A 19,201-nucleotide genomic window follows, 5' to 3' on the forward strand; every position below is an offset into this window, starting at 1 on the left:
TATTCATACATAACACCAAGATTAGCCAGAATAATGATGAGATTTTGATGATGTTATATGTGATGTGTCTAGACAGGTTGCACGGGGTACATGCAGGTGTTCTTGATTGTATTGTGAAAGAGAAGACAACTGAAATGTCACAGTAGCCGAACAAACTGTATTGCCAGCTGCTTGATATGTAAAAATGAATAAAACACAAGGAAAAGAGTGCAGTCCATTTTGTTCTTTTGAGACCAAAAGTTCTTATTTTTAAGTACCTAAGCACCCTGACTTTGAACAAAAAAGTGAAATCACTTCGCTCTTCTGAGTACTTGTAAAACGTACTACAATATAATTTAATTATTTTATTTGTAGTGCTGCATGTCAAAATTAATGCGCTAACGCATGCGATTTAATTTTTTCAGTTTAGCGCGTTAAAAATATTTAATGCAATTAACGCAGGGGCGGAGCTAGGGCTGGCCACCCCACTCACAACTACTGCTTCGGTCTCTTTTTTTTTTTCTTGACAAAAATTGCGTTTATTTGTTTTCAGACGCGTACTCCAACTTCACCTCAGCGCCAGGCGCTAGTCAAACGAGCACAGAAAAGGTACAGGTGATGAGGGAGCTTCAGTAGAACAACAGTGAACTGCGGTCAGATGAGATGTTGTCAGGCCATATGTCTGTAAAAATTAACTTTCCTGTCCTGTCAGCCATTATATTGTGTTCGTTACACGTGCTCTTCAATTGCATGCACAAATATCATTTCATATTAAAGCGCAAAAGAAACTACGAGCATGCAGTGTCGAAGTTATGTCGTCAGTTAAGTCATGAAGTTACCAAAAAGGTGATTAAAGCTGCCTTAAAACTGTGCGTGCATGTAAGTATTTGTTATATATGAGTCACATTTAAGAACATGTCTCTAAAATGCAGTGGTTTTCAGATCTGTCCTGGAGCAGCCCAGCACTGTCTCCCTCATCTAATACACAATTCAACTCTTCAGCTCATTAGTAGAGACTTTAAGACCTGAAGCATGCCTGAAAAGGTCAAGAGTTGTGAGAAAATACAATGCATGTCAGATCCGCGTCATGTTCTGCAGTGGCAGCTCATAAGCATCCAAAATAACCTAATAACCCAGCTGCTGTGATGTCTGTCGATCAAAGAACAAAAGAAAAAAGAGGAAATCGATAACTTTTGTAGCTTTAAGGATTCATCATATTTATTTCATATTTAATTTAGAATTTAGTGTTTGATAACTTTATTCAATTTCTGTTCATTTCCTACTTGCTGAAGGAAGCAAAATATGACATTTATTATAATAGATTTATGTGAAGATTGTTTTAAGTTAACTTAAATTAAAAGTGCTTATTTTTAGTCTATTTAAGTCTAATAAATATTTAAATTGATAGCTATCAATTATACTGTAATGTTGAGTCGATGGTAGTATTGGTATCAGTGATACTCACCATCAGTCATAAAAAAGATGCCATTAAACAAATATTAAAAATATATGTATATGGTATATATGTCTTTGTTGTTTCTACATTCATTTGAAGATTGTATTTGGAATTATTGCAATATAAAAGTATATTTAAAAACTTTAATGTTAGGTGGGAATAAAAAAAAAAGATTAATTTCAGAAATAAAGTGTGATTTAATTAGTTACATTTTTTTATTGATTTGACAGCACTATTTATTTTATTTTTTATTTTCACAGAAAATGTAGCTACTTTAAACGTTTTCAGTGGAAAAGTTGCTGTTTTATCGAATTTGAGTATTGATTTCACTGCAATAATGGATTGCCTCAGAAAGAGTCTAAATCTCTTCAATAGAGTTCCACTTGACATTCATTTTCATTACTTTGTAAATATGCTAGAAACGACGTAGACTCACAAGGTTACAAAATTTAATTTGTTCTCACTCTTGTCAGCAAACAATGTCCTTTATTTAAATTTCCAAGTAAGGTTTTTTGAAAGGAATTTTGAAACAAGCATGCGTCTGAGAGGATGTGGAGTGGTTAATGGAATGCTTGCTCACGTTTATTACGGGTGTCTCACATCCCACACAAATCAGACATCTGACTACAACAGAGAACTGGAATGTGAACCTGCAGCCTTTTGAACAACAAAACAAAAAACGCAGGTTTCTGTGACGCAGGGTTCTGCACTAGAATGAGACTGAAAGTGTGTGGTCTAACTAATAATTTTTTTTTACAAAATTTAATTTGTTCTCACTCTTGTCAGCAAACAATGTCCTTTATTTAAATTTCCAAGTAAGGTTTTTTGAAAGGAATTTTGAAACAAGCATGCGTCTGAGAGGATGTGGAGTGGTTAATGGAATGCTTGCTCACGTTTATTACGGGTGTCTCACATCCCACACAAATCAGACATCTGACTACAACAGAGAACTGGAATGTGAACCTGCAGCCTTTTGAACAACAAAACAAAAAACGCAGGGTTCTGCACTAGAATGAGACTGAAAGTGTGTGGTCTAACTAATAACTTTTTTTAAAGAAGTTTTAGCCGTTTCTGTTCTTATGTAATGTATTTGAAATTATTTTTTCATTAATTCCACATACATGCAGGATTTCAACCGTACTTGTAAGCCTTGTAAGATTTGACTAGTGCCGTAAATCTGTCTGAAAGACTGGATTTTTGTGGCTTGCAACAACTTGCTGCTTTCACTAACACTATGTGTGTCTCGCTCTCACACTTACTCTCTTGACAGTTGTGAAGGGTATCCATGGTAAATGGGCGGTCTTTTGTGAACTTTGTCTTGAACACACAGGTCTGATAATTCATGTGACCTTAGACTAGACAGGGACAAAAACAGCTCAGTACGGTTAGACCATAAAAGAGTTTCACATGAATAACAATGTTATCATTTCATTTTCAGTCATAAAATGGTTGGCTTTCTCTGTAGCACATTTGTTCTTGCAAAATGATTTAATTGTTTGACCTTGTAGATAGTTTATTGAAAGACTAGTATATCGGGCAGGCCATTTTATATTCCTATGTTTGTTTATTTGTCTTAATCAATAAACATCTCTGTTTATTGTTTTTGCTCTCCCTTTTGGAAGTTTCTAAATCTGCAGCAGATATTGTGAATATAATATAAAATATTAATTTAATAAAATATTAAATTAATCTAATATGTATATGGCAAATACTTCTATAATATAATGACCTATATAATATGGTTTATTATAGAAAATAATACATATAAAATATTGATATTAATATTATAAATAATATTTTATAAAATAATTAATATTATTTTAGAATACTATAAAAGTAATAGTGACTACAATGATTATATAAATGAATGAATTATTTATTAAACAATTAATTATACAAATATTCTATAAAATTATTATATGTGTATTTGTGTGTGTAGAAATGTATGATTCTTTTATTTTATAATATTCATAGTTATATAGTTATTTGCTAGTGATCTAATTTAATAATACAGTTTAAAAAAACATTATTGCTTATTAGCATCATATATGTATTATATTGCTAATGGGCCATATTAGATAAGTAAATAAATACATTAAATATCATGTTTGAAATTCAATGGAGCTTGATGCACATACAATAAAATGGGCGCCCACCTGCTTCCCTGGTACACCTGAACAAAGACTCCCACTTTAAACAGAAACAGATTAAGAGTGATGAAAGGCAAAGAGGCCTTGGCATTGAGAGATCCTCAAGATCTTGATGGAATTCAGGCCCAAAGAGGTGGGGCCAGGCCCCAAGTAGCCGGACACTCCAAAAACACGGAGTAGACCTCCCAAAATGAGAATATCAGTGCAGCTTGTTTAACAACATCAAAACTCCAGCTCCAGGCTTTAGCGTGTGAGTAACTGTCTCTGTGCTTGCTCAGTTGTCTGTAATGGTGCAGGTTCCCATGCATTCAGATGGTAATGCGGGGACAGAATGGAGTTTGTGTCTTCCAGAGAGAGCCTTCCCTGTTGATACAGCGGGACAGAGCTATTCCACTCGGCTTTAGAGGAATGCACCACCTGTGACCTCTGGTGTGTGTTTGTGTGTGGCAGTGAAGATGAGGAGTTTGGGGGGTAACAGGTGGGTGACGTCTTAGAGGCCCTGTCCTTTCTTTGAGCACTGCGGAGTCGACGATACAGACAAGCCTGAAGATAAAAAGTCTTTGCTGCGTAGATTAATTGAAATGATCAATATGAAATGCAAATCAGGTTCATGGAGTATGTTGTTTGTGAGACGAAGTGTTGTGTAGCTGTGTACACTATAGTTTACGCCTCTTGGCTTTGTGTATGAACAGCATGTTTAGTTTAGTCGTCCATGGTTGTACTAAGGTCTTTTCAGATTCAACAGTAGGGGTTTATGGAGCGTAAACATTGATAGATTTATGATCATTTGGTGTGTTCCTAATCCTTATTTTAACCATTAAATAACTTATTGAAGGGTACAGTGAGGCTCCAAAGTCTGAGAATTTAGCTTCTGCTTTGCAAAATTTTCTGTTATGAATTATATTATGATTGAAGTAAAAAGCAGAATATATATATATATATATATATATATATATATCAGTTTTCAGTTTCTCTCGTCTCTGTATATATGTAGTTATATATGTATTTTATTCCCACCAATAGGGCTGGGTGATACATTAAATATTAGCAATATTATTGGTATATCTTTGCTATTCATATAAAATTAGAGAATATTGTGTATGTCAAAATAATTTTAAAAGTTTACAACTATGATAGGTGATAGGTGCATTGAAAATGTAAAAAAATATTGATACATATATCAAATGTCATAAAAATTTGGAGAAATGTCAAGATTTTGAACTATTTTTATAAGTGTATAAAAAGTCATTTAATTTGCAATTTATGTTGGAAAACAGGTTTAAAATTGTTTAGGGTATAGTGAGTGTGTGTGTGTTTTTGGCCATCCTTGGGTTTGCTATTGTGGGAACTATGTGAACAACACAGAACACACTGGCTGGAGCACGACCCTGGTAGCAGACCAAACATAATGTCACAATCAATTATGTCCACAGAGAAAGAAAGAGAAGCCATTGTGTATGTGTGTGTGCTTGGTCGAGATTACCCTCTCTGCCATTCACCAGACCATGGCACACATACAGAAATCTATGAGCGCTGGAACACAGTCTTGAAATTAAACCTTGGTTCTAGTGCAGCACAGCTCTAGTTCTATACCACATACTGAAAATGTTTCTGCTCTCTGTTTCAGTTAATCTCCCACTCTGTTTCATACATTTACAGACATTTTCACACACACAGACCTGATTCATCTCTTGAGGTTTGGTTTTATTCATAGGAAACCATAAACCACAAACGGTTTAAGGTTTCTGCTTAATTTAAGTAAAAATATAGCTAATTGAAAATCTAATAGAGCTTTCATAGTTTTTTTATTTTCAGAACGATGTAAATGTTTCAGCATGACAAAGAGAGAGTAAAATAAATCTGTGCTTTTCACAGTTATGGGTTAATTACCAATTTCTTTCCCTGGTCTTGTACAGTCATAACTACCATTAATCACCAATATTCATGATAGTCGTTCATCATTGTTTTTCGATGACTGATTCTTAGATTCAGTTTTGAAAATGAAGTTGTTTTCGTTTTAGACTCTCTGAATGAATGAACTTTTTTGTGAGAGAATTTGCTCTTTGAAGATTATTTTGTTCAGAACAATGAATACCCTAGGCTTGTTAAGTAGATGTGGGTCACAACAGATTGCATTATAGTGGTAATGTGTGTGTACTGTGAAGTAGAACAATTAGTGCGTGGATGAATGATGCCGCATAGAACAAACATCGGTTAGTATGGGCCAAACTTTAATGGGCTGTGTACAAAGAATTAGAAATTAACTGTAATTTAGAGGGTAGTTATAAATTACCTCCTGTTTTGTTTATTTACTTGTTGCCAACAGCTTTGACCATACAGAAGCCTAGAGCTTATAGAGAGGATGCCAAAATTAACATTATTAGTAGTAGTTATTAATTGTTTTTAGTTAATTAATAATTGTTTAGTCTCTGGTTGTATTGTGCATGATTAATTGCATGATTGCTTTCATTATATTAACATTATATTAATAATTAAGTATTAATACACCGTTGCCCTGTCTCTCAGAACAGCGGTTCTAAAGATGCATTTATGAACAGTTTCTGTTTTGCTGTAACATTTCAGAGGTCAAATGTGCAACGGAATTACAAGGCCTTTTGGGTTGTGCTCAAATCTCTTATCAGTCTATACCGAATCAGCAACATTAAAGATTTATTATAGTGTGATGTCAGTGTGAGTCACCACATCAGATGGCTAAGAAGTATTAAGCCAGAGACGAGCTAAATGAATCTCTCTTATTCCCATTTTGACTGTAACACGAAACTGAAACTCCCACACACACATACACACATCATGAATATACACTACTAGTCAAAAGTTTGGGATCAGAAAGATTTTAATGTTTTTTACAGGAGTTTCTTATGCTCATCAAGGCTGCATTTGTTTGATCAAAAATACAGGGAAAAAAATTAATATTGTGAAATATTATAATGATGTAAAATAACGTTTTTCTATTTTAATATACATTAAAATCGAATGTATTCCTGTGATGCAAAGCTGAATTTTCAGCATCATTACTCCAGTCTTCAGTGTCACATGATCCTTCAGAAATCATTCTAATATGCTGATTTATTATCACTGCTGGAAACTGTTGCGCTGCTTAATATTTGTTTGGAACCTGTGATACTTTTTTTCAGGATTCTTTGATGAATAAAAAGTCAAAAAGAAGTGCATTTATTTAAAATAGAAATATTTTCTAACAATATACACTACGGTTCAAATTAAAACTTTTATTCAGCAAGGATGTGTTAAATTGTTAAGAAGTGATAGCAGAGATTTATATAGTTAGAAAAGATTTACATTTTGAATAAATGGTGATCTTTTTAACTTTTTATTCATCAAAGAATCCTGAAAAAAGTATCGCAGTTTCCAAAAAAATATTTGGCAGCACAACTTTTGCCAACATTGATAATTCTAATAATAAATCAGCATATTAGAATGATTTCTTAAGGATCATGTGACACTTTAGACTGGAGTAATGGCTGATGGAAATTCAGCTTTGCATCACAGAAATAAATTATATTTTAAAGGATATAAAAATGGAAACCATTATTTTATATTGTAATAACATTTGGCAAGATTACATTTATTTTCTGGATTTTTGATCAAATAAATGCAGCCTTGATGAACATAAGCGACTTCTTTAAAAAACATTACAAGTCTTACTGATCCCAAACTTTTGACCGGTAGTTTATACCGTTACATCTGCACCAATATCTGTGCATCTTTCATTTATTTTAAAACTTGTTGGGGTTTCCTAGCGTAGCTGTCACTGTCTTATGCAAAGTCCCAGCCCCATCTCAGATGCTTCCCCTGCTTCCTGAGAGGGTCCATGTCTCACTGTGTGCTTTGACAGTCTTTTGTATGTCCATGAAGCACCATCTCAGGCAGCATTGTGGGAAGGCACCCATGCGTGGGAGCAGATCTCCCTCTCACACTCTCCTGCCCCTGACCCATTTGAGTGCCAGTTCTGACTGAAGAGATCAAAGAGCAATCAAACTAAACTCCTAGCCATGACATCCTCTCGACAGCCAATGGCAACACGCTGAGCAAACTGTCTTCTCTTTCCTATTCTTACTGGCAGCTTAGTTCATGTCTCCCATGTTCTTCCTCATGTTTTTTAAATGAGCGTAATCCATTCAGACTGGTGTGAAATGTTTTATGTCTGTCTGTACTGGCATAATCAAAGTGAAATTGTGCCATCCATTCATCCATCCGTCCATCATTCTTTTGTTCTATCTGGGTATAGGAATTATCTGAAAAGTGTGGTGAACACATTTTAAAACTGCAAGGCTCATGAATATTAATGATTTGCCCATTTTCACCCAATAGTAACTGATATGCTGAATTTTAATTGACTGCAACAGCCATAAAGTTGTTTTATATATCATGCTAATGTTGCTTTTTCACACCGTATTTGATCAAAAACAATGTTCTTCAAAATCTAATAAAAACTGGCCCAATAGTGGCATACAAATTTGTAAGTTGTTTGTGGTTGACAAGGGCATTCTTTCTTTCTCTCTCATTAGAGATGACCCTGCTTGCCTCCCAGCCTAAGTCTCTGGAATCATCCCCAGCTTCAGCGGCCACCACTGAAGACCCTGAACAAAGGATGCTGGAGAAAAGATCAAAGGTCATTGAGGAGCTTCTGCAGACAGAACATGACTACATCAAGGATCTTCAGATGTGTGTGAAGGAGATCATTCACCCTCTGCAGAAAAAACAGGTAAGAAATCACTCAACAAGCATGAATGCTGTATTTATGTGATGAGAACCATTCAAACCCTCATCTTAAATATCCACATGTCCTGTAGGTCCAGAGTATTGATTTTGATGGTCTCTTTGGAAACATCAACTCTGTAATTGAGCTCTCCAGTCGGCTTTACAAGACCCTCCAGGATACAGACTCAATAGGTTGGAGCAAAAAATCACTGAACTCACATTATAGATTCAGATCAGTATCCATATTGCTGTTTTACCATAATCATATTTGTTCATCCAGGTCAAGTGTTCCTGGACTACAAAGGTGAATTGGAGGAGGTTTACAAGATCTATTGCCAAAATCATGACGACGCCATCTCTTTACTGGAGGCCTATGAGAAGGATGAGAACATCCAGAAGCACGTGTTGGAATGTTTAGAGAAGCTCAGGTAATTTTCACTGCTGTTTTAAATGAATCAGACACCTTCAGCTCATTGCATGGTGTGGTTACCACTACCAACGCATGTCCAGATCCAGTTAAGCATGTTGATGCCAGTCATGATATTTAACAGTGTGTAAGTGTATGAGAAGAAATTGTTTTGGACACTAATTGTGTGTTATTTAATGTTACACATGATCTGTCAGTTATAATGGTATCTGGGATTGTCTGTCATGTGGCGTAGATAGAATTTTATAGTAATACATCATCAACAGAGACAATGCTACAGGGTGCGCTGGCTTACTCGTGCTATCATAAGTCTCCAAATCTAGAGGAACCGGTCCATTTTTTTACTTCTACTTTGAATGGACTCTGATCTGATTGGACATAGGATGACTGAAGGAATCTGTGGCATTCCAAGACAGGAAACATCTTTGCCCTTCTCATTGTCAGGTTTTTAAGTTTTATTTATGATATTTTAAAACCAATCATTTGTTCCTATGTTAATAACAAATGGCAAACAGAGTGGGATCTATTTACAATGAATAAACTCCATGAAATTAGCCCCAATGTTGGAAAATTTGTATCAATTTTCCCCAAAATTTTAATTTGTATCAATTTTCCAACCGATGAGACCAGATTGTTTATAGCCGCTGTAGAATAGGTCATTTCAGGATGACACAAGTTTTTAATACTAGGTGAAGATCCTCCAACATGTTCTCTATGCCAAAACCCTTTATCCCTGAAGCATGTTTAATAAGATTGTGCTGGTTTTAACACTGTGAGAAAACCTTTTTTTATTCAGTTAACTCTTTTGAAGAAATTGTTAATAGAGTTAATCCAAATACAGTTTTAGAGTTTTTAGCAAAAATAAATAGTAAAAACCTGATATAATTTAGCCATAAATTTTTCTCATCATGAAAATAGCCACAGAAGCTGACATGGTGTTAAACACAAACAATTTATGATATTATAACCTGATTAATATGCCAGATTCCACATAGAGCACTTGATCTAAGAGATACTGGATGTTCACTATTATATATAAAAGTACACTATTGTTCAAACATCATTATTTTTTTTTTAATGAATACTATTATTCAGCAGGGATGCATTAAATTAAACAAAAGTGGGAATAAAGTTATGTTGCTAAAAAAAAAAAATTCAAATAAATGTTCATTTGAATGTTCTGCTGATCAAAGGATCCTGAAAAAATTTTATCATTGTTTTCACAAAAAATACTAAGCAGCACAACTCTTTTCAACATGAAATGTTATTGAGCAGTAAATCAGCATATTAGAATGATTTCTGAAGGTTCATGTGACACTGAAGACTGGAGTGATGGCTGCTGAACATTCAGCTTTGCCATATCAGGAATTGATTACATTTTAAAACATGTTCAAATAGAAAACAGTTATTTTAAATTGTAATAATATTTCACAATATTACTGCTTCTACTGTATTTTTGATCAAATAAATGTAGCCTTGGTGAGCATAAGAGACTTCTTTTGAAAACATTGAAAAATCTTACCGACCCCAAACTTTCAAATGGTAGTCTATTTGCATAACAGAGCAGCATTATGTCTTTCAGTTTTCAGATCTTTGTTATTGTGGATTAGTAATGCATGGCGGGAGAGGAATGCACCTCACCTAGTTTCACCACTTTGTTGGTTTCACTGATCAGTATCTGAATTTTCATCAATCGCTTCCCATCTGTTCCTCTAGTGTTATATCTTAAGCTTTATTTGAACTTAAGCACAATTTGAAAGTGGCTACCTCATTTCTTGACTAGTTTCAATTGTAAACATTTGTACTGCCATCTACATCTTTTAAGCTATGCCACTTCCTGTTAGTACAGAGTTTAGTTTGTTCTTGATATTTGCTTTAGTGCTTTACCAGATCAAGCAAAGAATTCAAGGAAATATTCAGCCGATTTTCCCAGAAGTTCCAGAAATCTTTTTCACTCCATCGTAGTAGGTAGTGGGAACATGGAGCTGTTTGTCCCGAGTATCGAGACATTTGCAAAATGAATGTGCACTTTGCCAAGACTACAGCTTAGCTTTATACCAAATGACTCAGAATCCAGTCGAAAAAATTGCTAACATGTTGATTCTCTGGCAGGATGTTACTGTAACGAAGCTAGCCATAAAAAAATAGGAGTAAATCCTCCAAAAAAGCTCCTTAAGAGTAATGTCTGGTGTCTTTTATTACTTTTGAACTTCCACACTTGAGTGCACTAGACTCTGACTGACATTTCATTTTGGCTCTCAGTGGGAGATCAGAGAGGGGCCAGTGGAGGCCCCACAGAGGCTTACTGCTCACCTAAAGCGGGTCACCCATGGCATGAGTTGCCCCAGCAACGGGCAGCTTATTAATCAAGTGCACAAATAGTTTGTCGTCTTGCCCTTTTGCCTGCTGCATTCATGTTTGTTGCAGCATAATGGCAAGGCATAACTTTTATTAAAAAAATAAGCTGTGAAACAAGGACATTATATGTGATAAGCTCTTTAGCTTATTTCTAATAAGAGACAGGTGGTTTAACCCGAAACTGTTTGTTTTATTCCCTTTTTTTCCTCTCTCTCCTTCTTCCTCTCCCCTGACAGAGGGATATACCGTGAGTGGTAAGTTTAATGCAACTTGAAAGCAACTGCATGTGAAGCGCCTGACAGCATGCTGAACGTTTATTAACCGACGTAACCCTTTTCTCCTTGTGTTCGTGTGTGACCAGGGGGCCATGTATGCTCTGTGTGTGTGCTGTGTGTTTTGTGATAATTTCCTTGTCAATTCTGAGTCATATTCTGACTTAAATTTGCCCAAATGAGTAGGGATAGGTACTGAATCAGATTTCCTGATTCAACTTGATTCGTTTGAGTATATTTCAGTTATAATACCCATTTTGCTTACATATTCTTACATATAGAAAGAAAATCTCTCTGTTAATGCTGTATATTATGCAGGAAAGTTTTTTTAGACTTTTTTTTATTAAGAATACTTTTTTTTCCCGGGAATCAAACTACACAGTCTGTCTGTTTTTGATTCACTAAAAAGAACCAGATAATAAGTTATTTGTTTGTGAATCGGACTACACTGATCATGCGGTATGTTTTTGATTGACTAAAAAAAGCACTCATAAGAGTACTGAATCAGATTTCCTGATTCAACTTGATTCGTTTGAGTATATTTCAGTTATAATACCCATTTTGCTTACATATTCTTACATATAGAAAGAAAATCTCTCTGTTAATGCTGTATATTATGCAGGAAAGTTTTTTTAGACTTTTTTTTATTAAGAATACTTTTTTTTTCCCGGGAATCAAACTACACAGTCTGTCTGTTTTTGATTCACTAAAAAGAACCAGATAATAAGTTATTTGTTTGTGAATCGGACTACACTGATCATGCGGTATGTTTTTGATTGACTAAAAAAAGCACTCATAAGAGTCATTTGTTAGTGAATCAGACTACACTGGTCAGATATGTTTTTTAAAAATCATAATTGTACAATTGAGAGTCGCGGTTAATCTGAAATTGCTTTTATTCTATCTGATTCCAGTCCTATAAATTAGATGCAAGTTGTGCAAAACAGTGATTTTGAGTCAGAATATGATACCAATGGGAAAATTGGTTTATATTTTCAACTGTTTTCGTAATTTATTTCTGGCAATTGATCTAATGCTTTCTGGTGGCATGTGAAACAGTTATTAACACAATCTCTGAGCTCATGATGTGGTATTTTAAGCCTACATAACAGCAGTGTTATTTGTCAAATGGGCAAAAAAATTTAATTGAGGTGACTCAGCTATTTAAACCATACTCTTGTTGCTTCATGATGCTTAATTCAAATTCATTAGTTTTGAAATATCCTATTCCGCAACATCCAAATCATGCTTCAGCTCTGGATTTGGATCTCCTCTGTTTTCATTCCATCAGTTAGAAAGTGTGCACTCTTTGTCAAACTGTTTAGTAGCCTACTGTGTCTACCGTAACCCTTTTTAAAGTGGTTGACAGTGAGCCAGTGGATAACTGATGGATGAAAACAATGTGTGTGTTCAGTGACCCCAGTGTTACCTTGATGAGTGTCTACTTTTTTTTATTCACGTTATCTTCCTCTCTCGCCCTTTTGTTCTGTCACAGGGGAAAGACAAACTACATTAATCTGGGTTCCTTCTTGATAAAGCCAGTGCAGAGAGTGATGCGATACCCCCTGCTCCTGATGGAACTGCTAAACACCACTCCTGAGTCACACCACGACAGGAAGCAGCTCGCCGAGGCAGTGATATCCATTAAAGAGATCAATGTCAATATCAACGAATACAAAAGGAGAAAGGATCTTGGTATGTGACTGCTTATCTGTCTGTCTATCTGTTTGTCACTCTATCTATCATTCTGTCTATCATTCTATCTGGCTGCGAGTGTGAGCCGTAACTCATCAGCACCATCTGTTGTCTACAGTGGTGAAGTACCGCAAAGGCGATGAAGACCGACTCATTGACAAGATCTCAAAGCTGAGTATGCACTCCATCATCAAGAAGTCTAACAGAGTGAGCAGCCATTTAAAGCTCCTGACTGGGATCTCACCTCAGGTATATTAGCACGGCTATTACCGCACCATCATTTCTGGACTGAGAGATTCAGTTGTGTTAACCAAATTGCTCTTCATTCCTTCTTAGATCAAAGATGAAGCTTTTGATGATGCAGAGAAAAGATTCAGACTCCAGGAGCGACTCATCAAATCCTTCATCAGGGACATCTCCCTCTATCTGCAGCATATAAGGGTATTGAAATTATTCTCTGCCGTTCTTACTAATCTTCCCATATGCTTCCATTCATTTTGTCAGTTTTTTTGTTTTGTTTTGTGAACAAATTTGCTTTTCGATTCAGTATATGAAGTAATTTTGCCTGACCCTTTTATGTCCAATAGGAGTCAGCCTCAATAAAGGTTCTGGCCGCCATCAGTTTCTGTGACATCTACACAGAACGGCAACAGCATATGGACCCTGAACGTTTTCAAAGAGCTCATCGATGCATCAGCGACAAACAGTTCACAGAGTTTGTGAGTACCAAAATTACCTTTCATAGTGAAAAAAAACGTATTAAGCAGCAATCAGTCATTTTAAGTGGTCACTATTAACATTGGTAAAGTGTTTTCAAACACATTTCTAAGCGATCAGACTTATGATTTACATTTGGTGGATGACAAAACAGGCCAAACAGATAGAGACAAATATCACTGAGAAGGGCTCTTTTGACTTGGGGCAGTAAGCAACCATACATACATTTTGTTTTGTTTTCCTAGTAGTCATTTCACTTATTGTAGTATTTTTTTTTCACCATTCAGTATTAATTTGAATTAAGCACATGATATTGGCATGAACTATGTCTCGACTCTTTCTTAATGCATGTCTGCACGTCTGTCTTCGAGCAGAAGGAGAGGACAGAAGCCCTAGTCATCACTCCCCTCACCCAGCTGCTCAATATGTTCGCCGGTCCCCACAAACTGATCCAGAAACGTAGAGACAAACTGCTGGACTACGACAACTGTAAGGAGCGTGCAGAGAGGCTGAAGGACAAGCGCGTGCAGGAGGAGCTGCAGACGGCGAGAAATAACTACGAAGCTCTGAATGCCCAGCTGCTGGATGAGCTGCCCAAGTTCCACCGCGCAGCCGAAGATCTGTTCACCAGCAGCGTGAGGGGCTTCACCCAGGCCCAGAGAGACTTCATTACACTCACGCTGGGAGAGCTTACACCACTGCTGCAGGTGAAGACATAGTTTTATCATGCTCTATAATGATCCTGGGATGTTTTCGGCCTTCTTAATTCTTTTATGTGTTTACATCTCTCTAGCTGTCTAGTTTGGGTGGTACAGAAGGAAATCTGATGTCCTTGTTCCAGGAGGAGCACACTCGTGTGTTGGATTTACTTCAGAGCTTTAGTTTCTTTCCTGATAATCTTCCCACAACAACTGTACGCAAGCCTTTTGACAGAAAGACTCTGGAGAAACAGAACTCGAAGAAACAACAAGGCCCTGTGAGTTTTCCTAATGCAGCCTGATTCAAAACAGACAGGTTTTCTTAATGTTGTTGTCTAAAACTGTTAAAAATCGTTTTCATTAATTGAAGTAAAGCTAACATAAAATGTAAGTATTAGATAAAAAACTTAAACGAAGATTTGAAATATACTGCCTTGACAACTAACTGAAATAAAATAAGTTTAAGGTAAAGTACTAAAATTACTAAAACTGAAATAAAAAAATATATATTATAAAAAAAATAAAGCTAAAATGAATAAGAATGACAATTCATTTAAATAAAGCTAAAAATAAAATCTAAATATTAGATGAAAAATATAAGCTTAATTTTTTTACGAAAATTCGAAATATTGCCTTGGCAACTAATTGAAATAAAATAAGTTTAGGTTAAAGTACAGAAAATACTGAAACTGAAATAAAAAATTTATTAAAATAAAAAAAATAGTTAAATAGAAATATTAAAAACAAAAAAAAGACAAAAGCACATAAAATTATTAAAACGTAAACAAGTTAAAATTAAAACTGAAAATATAAAAATAAAAGGTAATTTTATTTTTTCATTTTATTAAGTACAAAGCACTAATAGTATATAAATAATACTAACAGTGTTTCTTTGCAATAACGGTAGTTAGTTTTACATCTCCTTTAATCTTAAACGTCCAAGATTAAAAACTGCTTAAACCAAGGTGGTTAGCTGATCAGGCCCGTTTTTAAGCTGTTTTGCAACTAGTCAGTCTGAAAGTTCCAGACCATCAAGCCACTGTAGGCTGCTTTAAACTGATGTTTTTCAGCACACCGTCAACCGTGGTTTAAGAAAGACACATTTCTGTCTATTATTCATTCTCCTCTCTTTCTGTTCCTCATTTCTGTCTGATTTTGCAGCCAAACTATGTGCTACAGACGGATGAGCACCGAGCGGGGCTTCTGGCAAGATACGGGCCAGAGAAACTCTACCAGGCTGAAAGAAATTTCAATGCAGCACAGGACTTGGACGTGTCCGTACTAGAGGGAGACATAGTGGGTGTCATCAAGCAGCAAGACCCCATGGGCAGCCAGAACCGCTGGCTAATAGACAAAGGAGGTTTGTATCGCATTATCTGTGTGTGATACATGTGTCAGCACTTCCTAAAATACATTTGGCTTGAACACACTTTTTTTTTTTCTTCTCTCCTTCAGTTACAAAGGGCTTTGTGTATAGCTCCTTCTTAAAGCCCTACAATCCTCGCAGGAGTCAGTCGGATGTTTCCATTGAGAGCCAATCATCAAATGAGTCAGGCTATGGTGGATCCTCTCCCATGTTCTCACGGCAAAATAGTAGCAGCACTCTGACTTTCAACCAGGAGACATCAACTGTCAGCTTCACAACGGCGATGCCTTCGCACCAATCACACACTCGCCCGAATCAAGAGACCACTCCGAGAAAAAACAGAGAGGCTTCTTCAACCAACTACTCTTCCTCCAGTCAGAGGGATTCCCTCGACCCCACCTTCAGAAACTCTCCCGATCACAAAGAACTGTCCGAGACAGCCTGTCGAAATAACAGGGAACACTCAGAGCCCTCCTACCGAAATTCCACCGATCACAGAGACTCTTTAGACCCTGATAAAAACACTCCTACCAATCACAGAGACCCTTCAGACTTCTCCGAGACAGATTCTTGTCCCTCCAGTAAAGACTCCAGGTATGAACCATCTTCGAGGTACTACGACTCACGTGGTGCTTACGGCTCACAGCAGAGACAAAATGGAGACTATTCGGTACAGCAGAGAACGCCACAGTACCCTCCTGAGGAGTGTATAGATTCAGAGCCTGAACGTGAGATAGATGGACAGCAGGTATGTCATATTGCAAGCAGAATGATATCAGTCCAGAATTCAGTGATTGCATACTTTAAACATGAAATGACATTCACAACCCATTTTAATTCAAATATGTAACATGTTTCAGAGTGAAACAAATGAGAATATGACAATGTTAATTAACAATTTTGTATGCAAATTAAATAAATGAAATTATTTTAAATAATTAGTCATTTTAAATAGAAAAATGCAATTACAAAAAGAAATATCATTTGTAATAAATGTATAATATAATAAAATAATTAAACTATCATTTAACATCTTTGATAATAACTTCTTCTTATTAATAGGTTCAGTTTTGTCTTGTCATGTTGAAAATCTCCTTATTAGTTATTATTAGTTAGTTGTTACACCATTTGATCTTTACAAATATTGTGTACAAAATTTGTATTACTACATTTGTACTAATTAATCATTTTAACTGTATAGTAATTAGGAAATAAAATGATTTCATTTAATTATAAAAATACATATAATTTAGCACAAATATAATTTATGTGTAACAATAATTAAACCACATTGTTTGACATCTGTGGTTCTTCATATTAATAGGTTCAGTTTTGATTTCATGTTGACTTTAAAACCTTCTGTAGCTCCCTGATATTGATACACCACCATGTTCATCAACAATTTGGTATATAAATTAATAGTAATAATAATAATAATCATCATCATCATCATCATAAAATAATGATGGTAAATAACTAAACAGGTTTTGCTTCTTGTAAATGATTATTAATATTAATTTTCCTACTTTATATTTTCTTTCAGATATATTACGCTCTTTACTCCTTCAGTGCACGGTGTGCAAATGAGCTCAGCATTTCAGCCAATCAGCAGGTCCGAATCCTTGAGTTCCAGGACATGAATGGCAACCAGGAGTGGTGGCTGGGGGAGGCAGGAGGACGGAGGGGTTACGTTCCATCCAACTACATTCGCAAATCTGAGTACACATGAGCTGTGCATTTCTACAAGAACAATCCCCAACTATGCCCCAGACCACTACAGGCCAACTCATTACGGGGAGAACACTACAAAGGGACGTTATTGTGCCTTAACTATAGAGGAGATGCACTGATGTGGTGAACTGGTCATTGCTACTGATGAAAAAAAAAAATTATACCCTCCATATTGACTACAGTCAATGAAAGTAACTCCTGACTCCTAGTGGTCATAGAGGATGGCGCAAGTGAAATTTGAAATAATGGGAGTGAAAAAATAAATAGTTTGGACTGAGAGGCAGTTTTGTGTTGAATTCAATGATCTGACATGTTCTGTTGTTCTTGGATACTCCGTTTATAGTGTTAGCACTTAATTGCTCCGTAGTCAGCATAGATCTCTTTTGATGTGTAGGAGTGGAGTTGGAGGAATTGTATTGGGCATGTGCGATTCACACTGGAAGTAGACTGATGGAATTGATATTCCAGGACTGGCATGATAGTGATGCCCATAAATAAGAGTGCAAGAGGGTGAATGAGTGTTTGTTTGTGTGCCAGTGAGTGTGTGGAGTGTTTTGAGATGATGCCTTCGTTCATCTGACAATCATAGTGCACCTCTAAAGAGAAAAAAAAAAGATTTTGCTGGGTTTCAGTAAATGTGAACAAAATTCATATGAAGTGTTTGGATTTATTCCCCATTGTGGCTCCCAGATGATGACAATATTACCTCTGGTGACCATATCATATTGCTGAAAATATGAATGAAATGCAAGAGACACTTTTTGTAAGGTACAGTGTTTTTTACTTTTTGACAGCATTAAGTTTGCCACTTGCACTTGAATGCATTTACAAGTTAATATTGATGTTTTGAGGAGTTGTGAGTGAGTTCAAGGCACCCTTGAGCTCATTGCACCAACAGAACTCTGAATTATTTATCTCTCATGCTGTATATACTGAGAATGAACTTCTGTACTCCAGTGTGAACTGATCCATTTCTCCTCTTTTAAATAAAAAAGAAATCAGTTGAAAAACAGTTGTTTGTTATGTCTTGTCGTGGCCTATCAATGATATCAGTCGTGGCCTAATGGTTAGAGAGTCAGACTTGTAACCCAAAGGTCTCAGTATCGGCAGGGATTGTAGGTTGGGGGAGTGAATGAACAGCGCTCTCTATCACTTTTAATGCCAAGACTGAAGTGAGACCTTTGAACGAGGCACCGAACCCCCAACTGCTCCCTGGGCGCAGCAACAAAAATGTGTTCACGGTTTGTGTGTGTGTGTGTGTGTGTGTGTGTTCACCACTCACTGCTGTGTGTGTGCACTTGGATGGGTTAAAATCAGAACACAAATTCCAAGTATTGAACACCATGCTTGCCGTCATGTCACATTCACGTTCACGTTCAATATCTTATAGTTCCAGAGTATGGCAGTACCAGTTTGGAAATATTTGGCGATACTGATTTGAACAAAATGTTCAGATTATTGTTTTGGTTAAGAATTATGCTTTAAATGAACACAATTCAATTACACCCTTACAAAAGTACAAAATCTATTTTTGTTTTATTAACAATCATTTCCATTGAACGAAACTTTACTTTTACTTTACTTGTAGTCATTTAGCAGACGCTTTTATCCA

At 36.0% G+C, this 19,201-nt stretch overlaps 1 protein-coding gene across 5 annotated transcripts in view; it reads left to right on the forward strand.

Moving 5' to 3' along the window:
* Positions 1-18,599, forward strand: part of LOC107581569 (dynamin-binding protein) — a 48,903-nt gene extending 30,304 nt beyond the window's left edge. For 4 of the 5 annotated variants that reach the window (XM_016267172.1, XM_016267173.1, XM_016267175.1 and 1 more), the window contains 13 exons: positions 8,133-8,329; positions 8,418-8,517; positions 8,606-8,753; positions 11,347-11,364; positions 12,878-13,077; positions 13,196-13,326; positions 13,414-13,518; positions 13,665-13,796; positions 14,169-14,501; positions 14,588-14,770; positions 15,654-15,852; positions 15,948-16,606; positions 17,402-18,599. In XM_016267172.1, the coding sequence (XP_016122658.1) occupies positions 8,133-8,329; positions 8,418-8,517; positions 8,606-8,753; positions 11,347-11,364; positions 12,878-13,077; positions 13,196-13,326; positions 13,414-13,518; positions 13,665-13,796; positions 14,169-14,501; positions 14,588-14,770; positions 15,654-15,852; positions 15,948-16,606; positions 17,402-17,587 (2,591 nt within the window). In that variant the 3' untranslated portion in view covers positions 17,588-18,599. The remainder of the gene's footprint in view (positions 1-8,132; positions 8,330-8,417; positions 8,518-8,605; positions 8,754-11,346; positions 11,365-12,877; positions 13,078-13,195; positions 13,327-13,413; positions 13,519-13,664; positions 13,797-14,168; positions 14,502-14,587; positions 14,771-15,653; positions 15,853-15,947; positions 16,607-17,401) is intronic. The other variant, XM_016267174.1, reaches the window with a different exon arrangement.
* The last annotated feature ends 602 nt before the right edge of the window (positions 18,600-19,201 follow it).

The sequence above is a fragment of the Sinocyclocheilus grahami genome, unplaced genomic scaffold (assembly GCF_001515645.1).
Source record: "Sinocyclocheilus grahami isolate Dianchi unplaced genomic scaffold, SAMN03320097.WGS_v1.1 scaffold36.1, whole genome shotgun sequence".
In the NCBI taxonomy this organism is placed as follows: domain Eukaryota; kingdom Metazoa; phylum Chordata; class Actinopteri; order Cypriniformes; family Cyprinidae; genus Sinocyclocheilus; species Sinocyclocheilus grahami.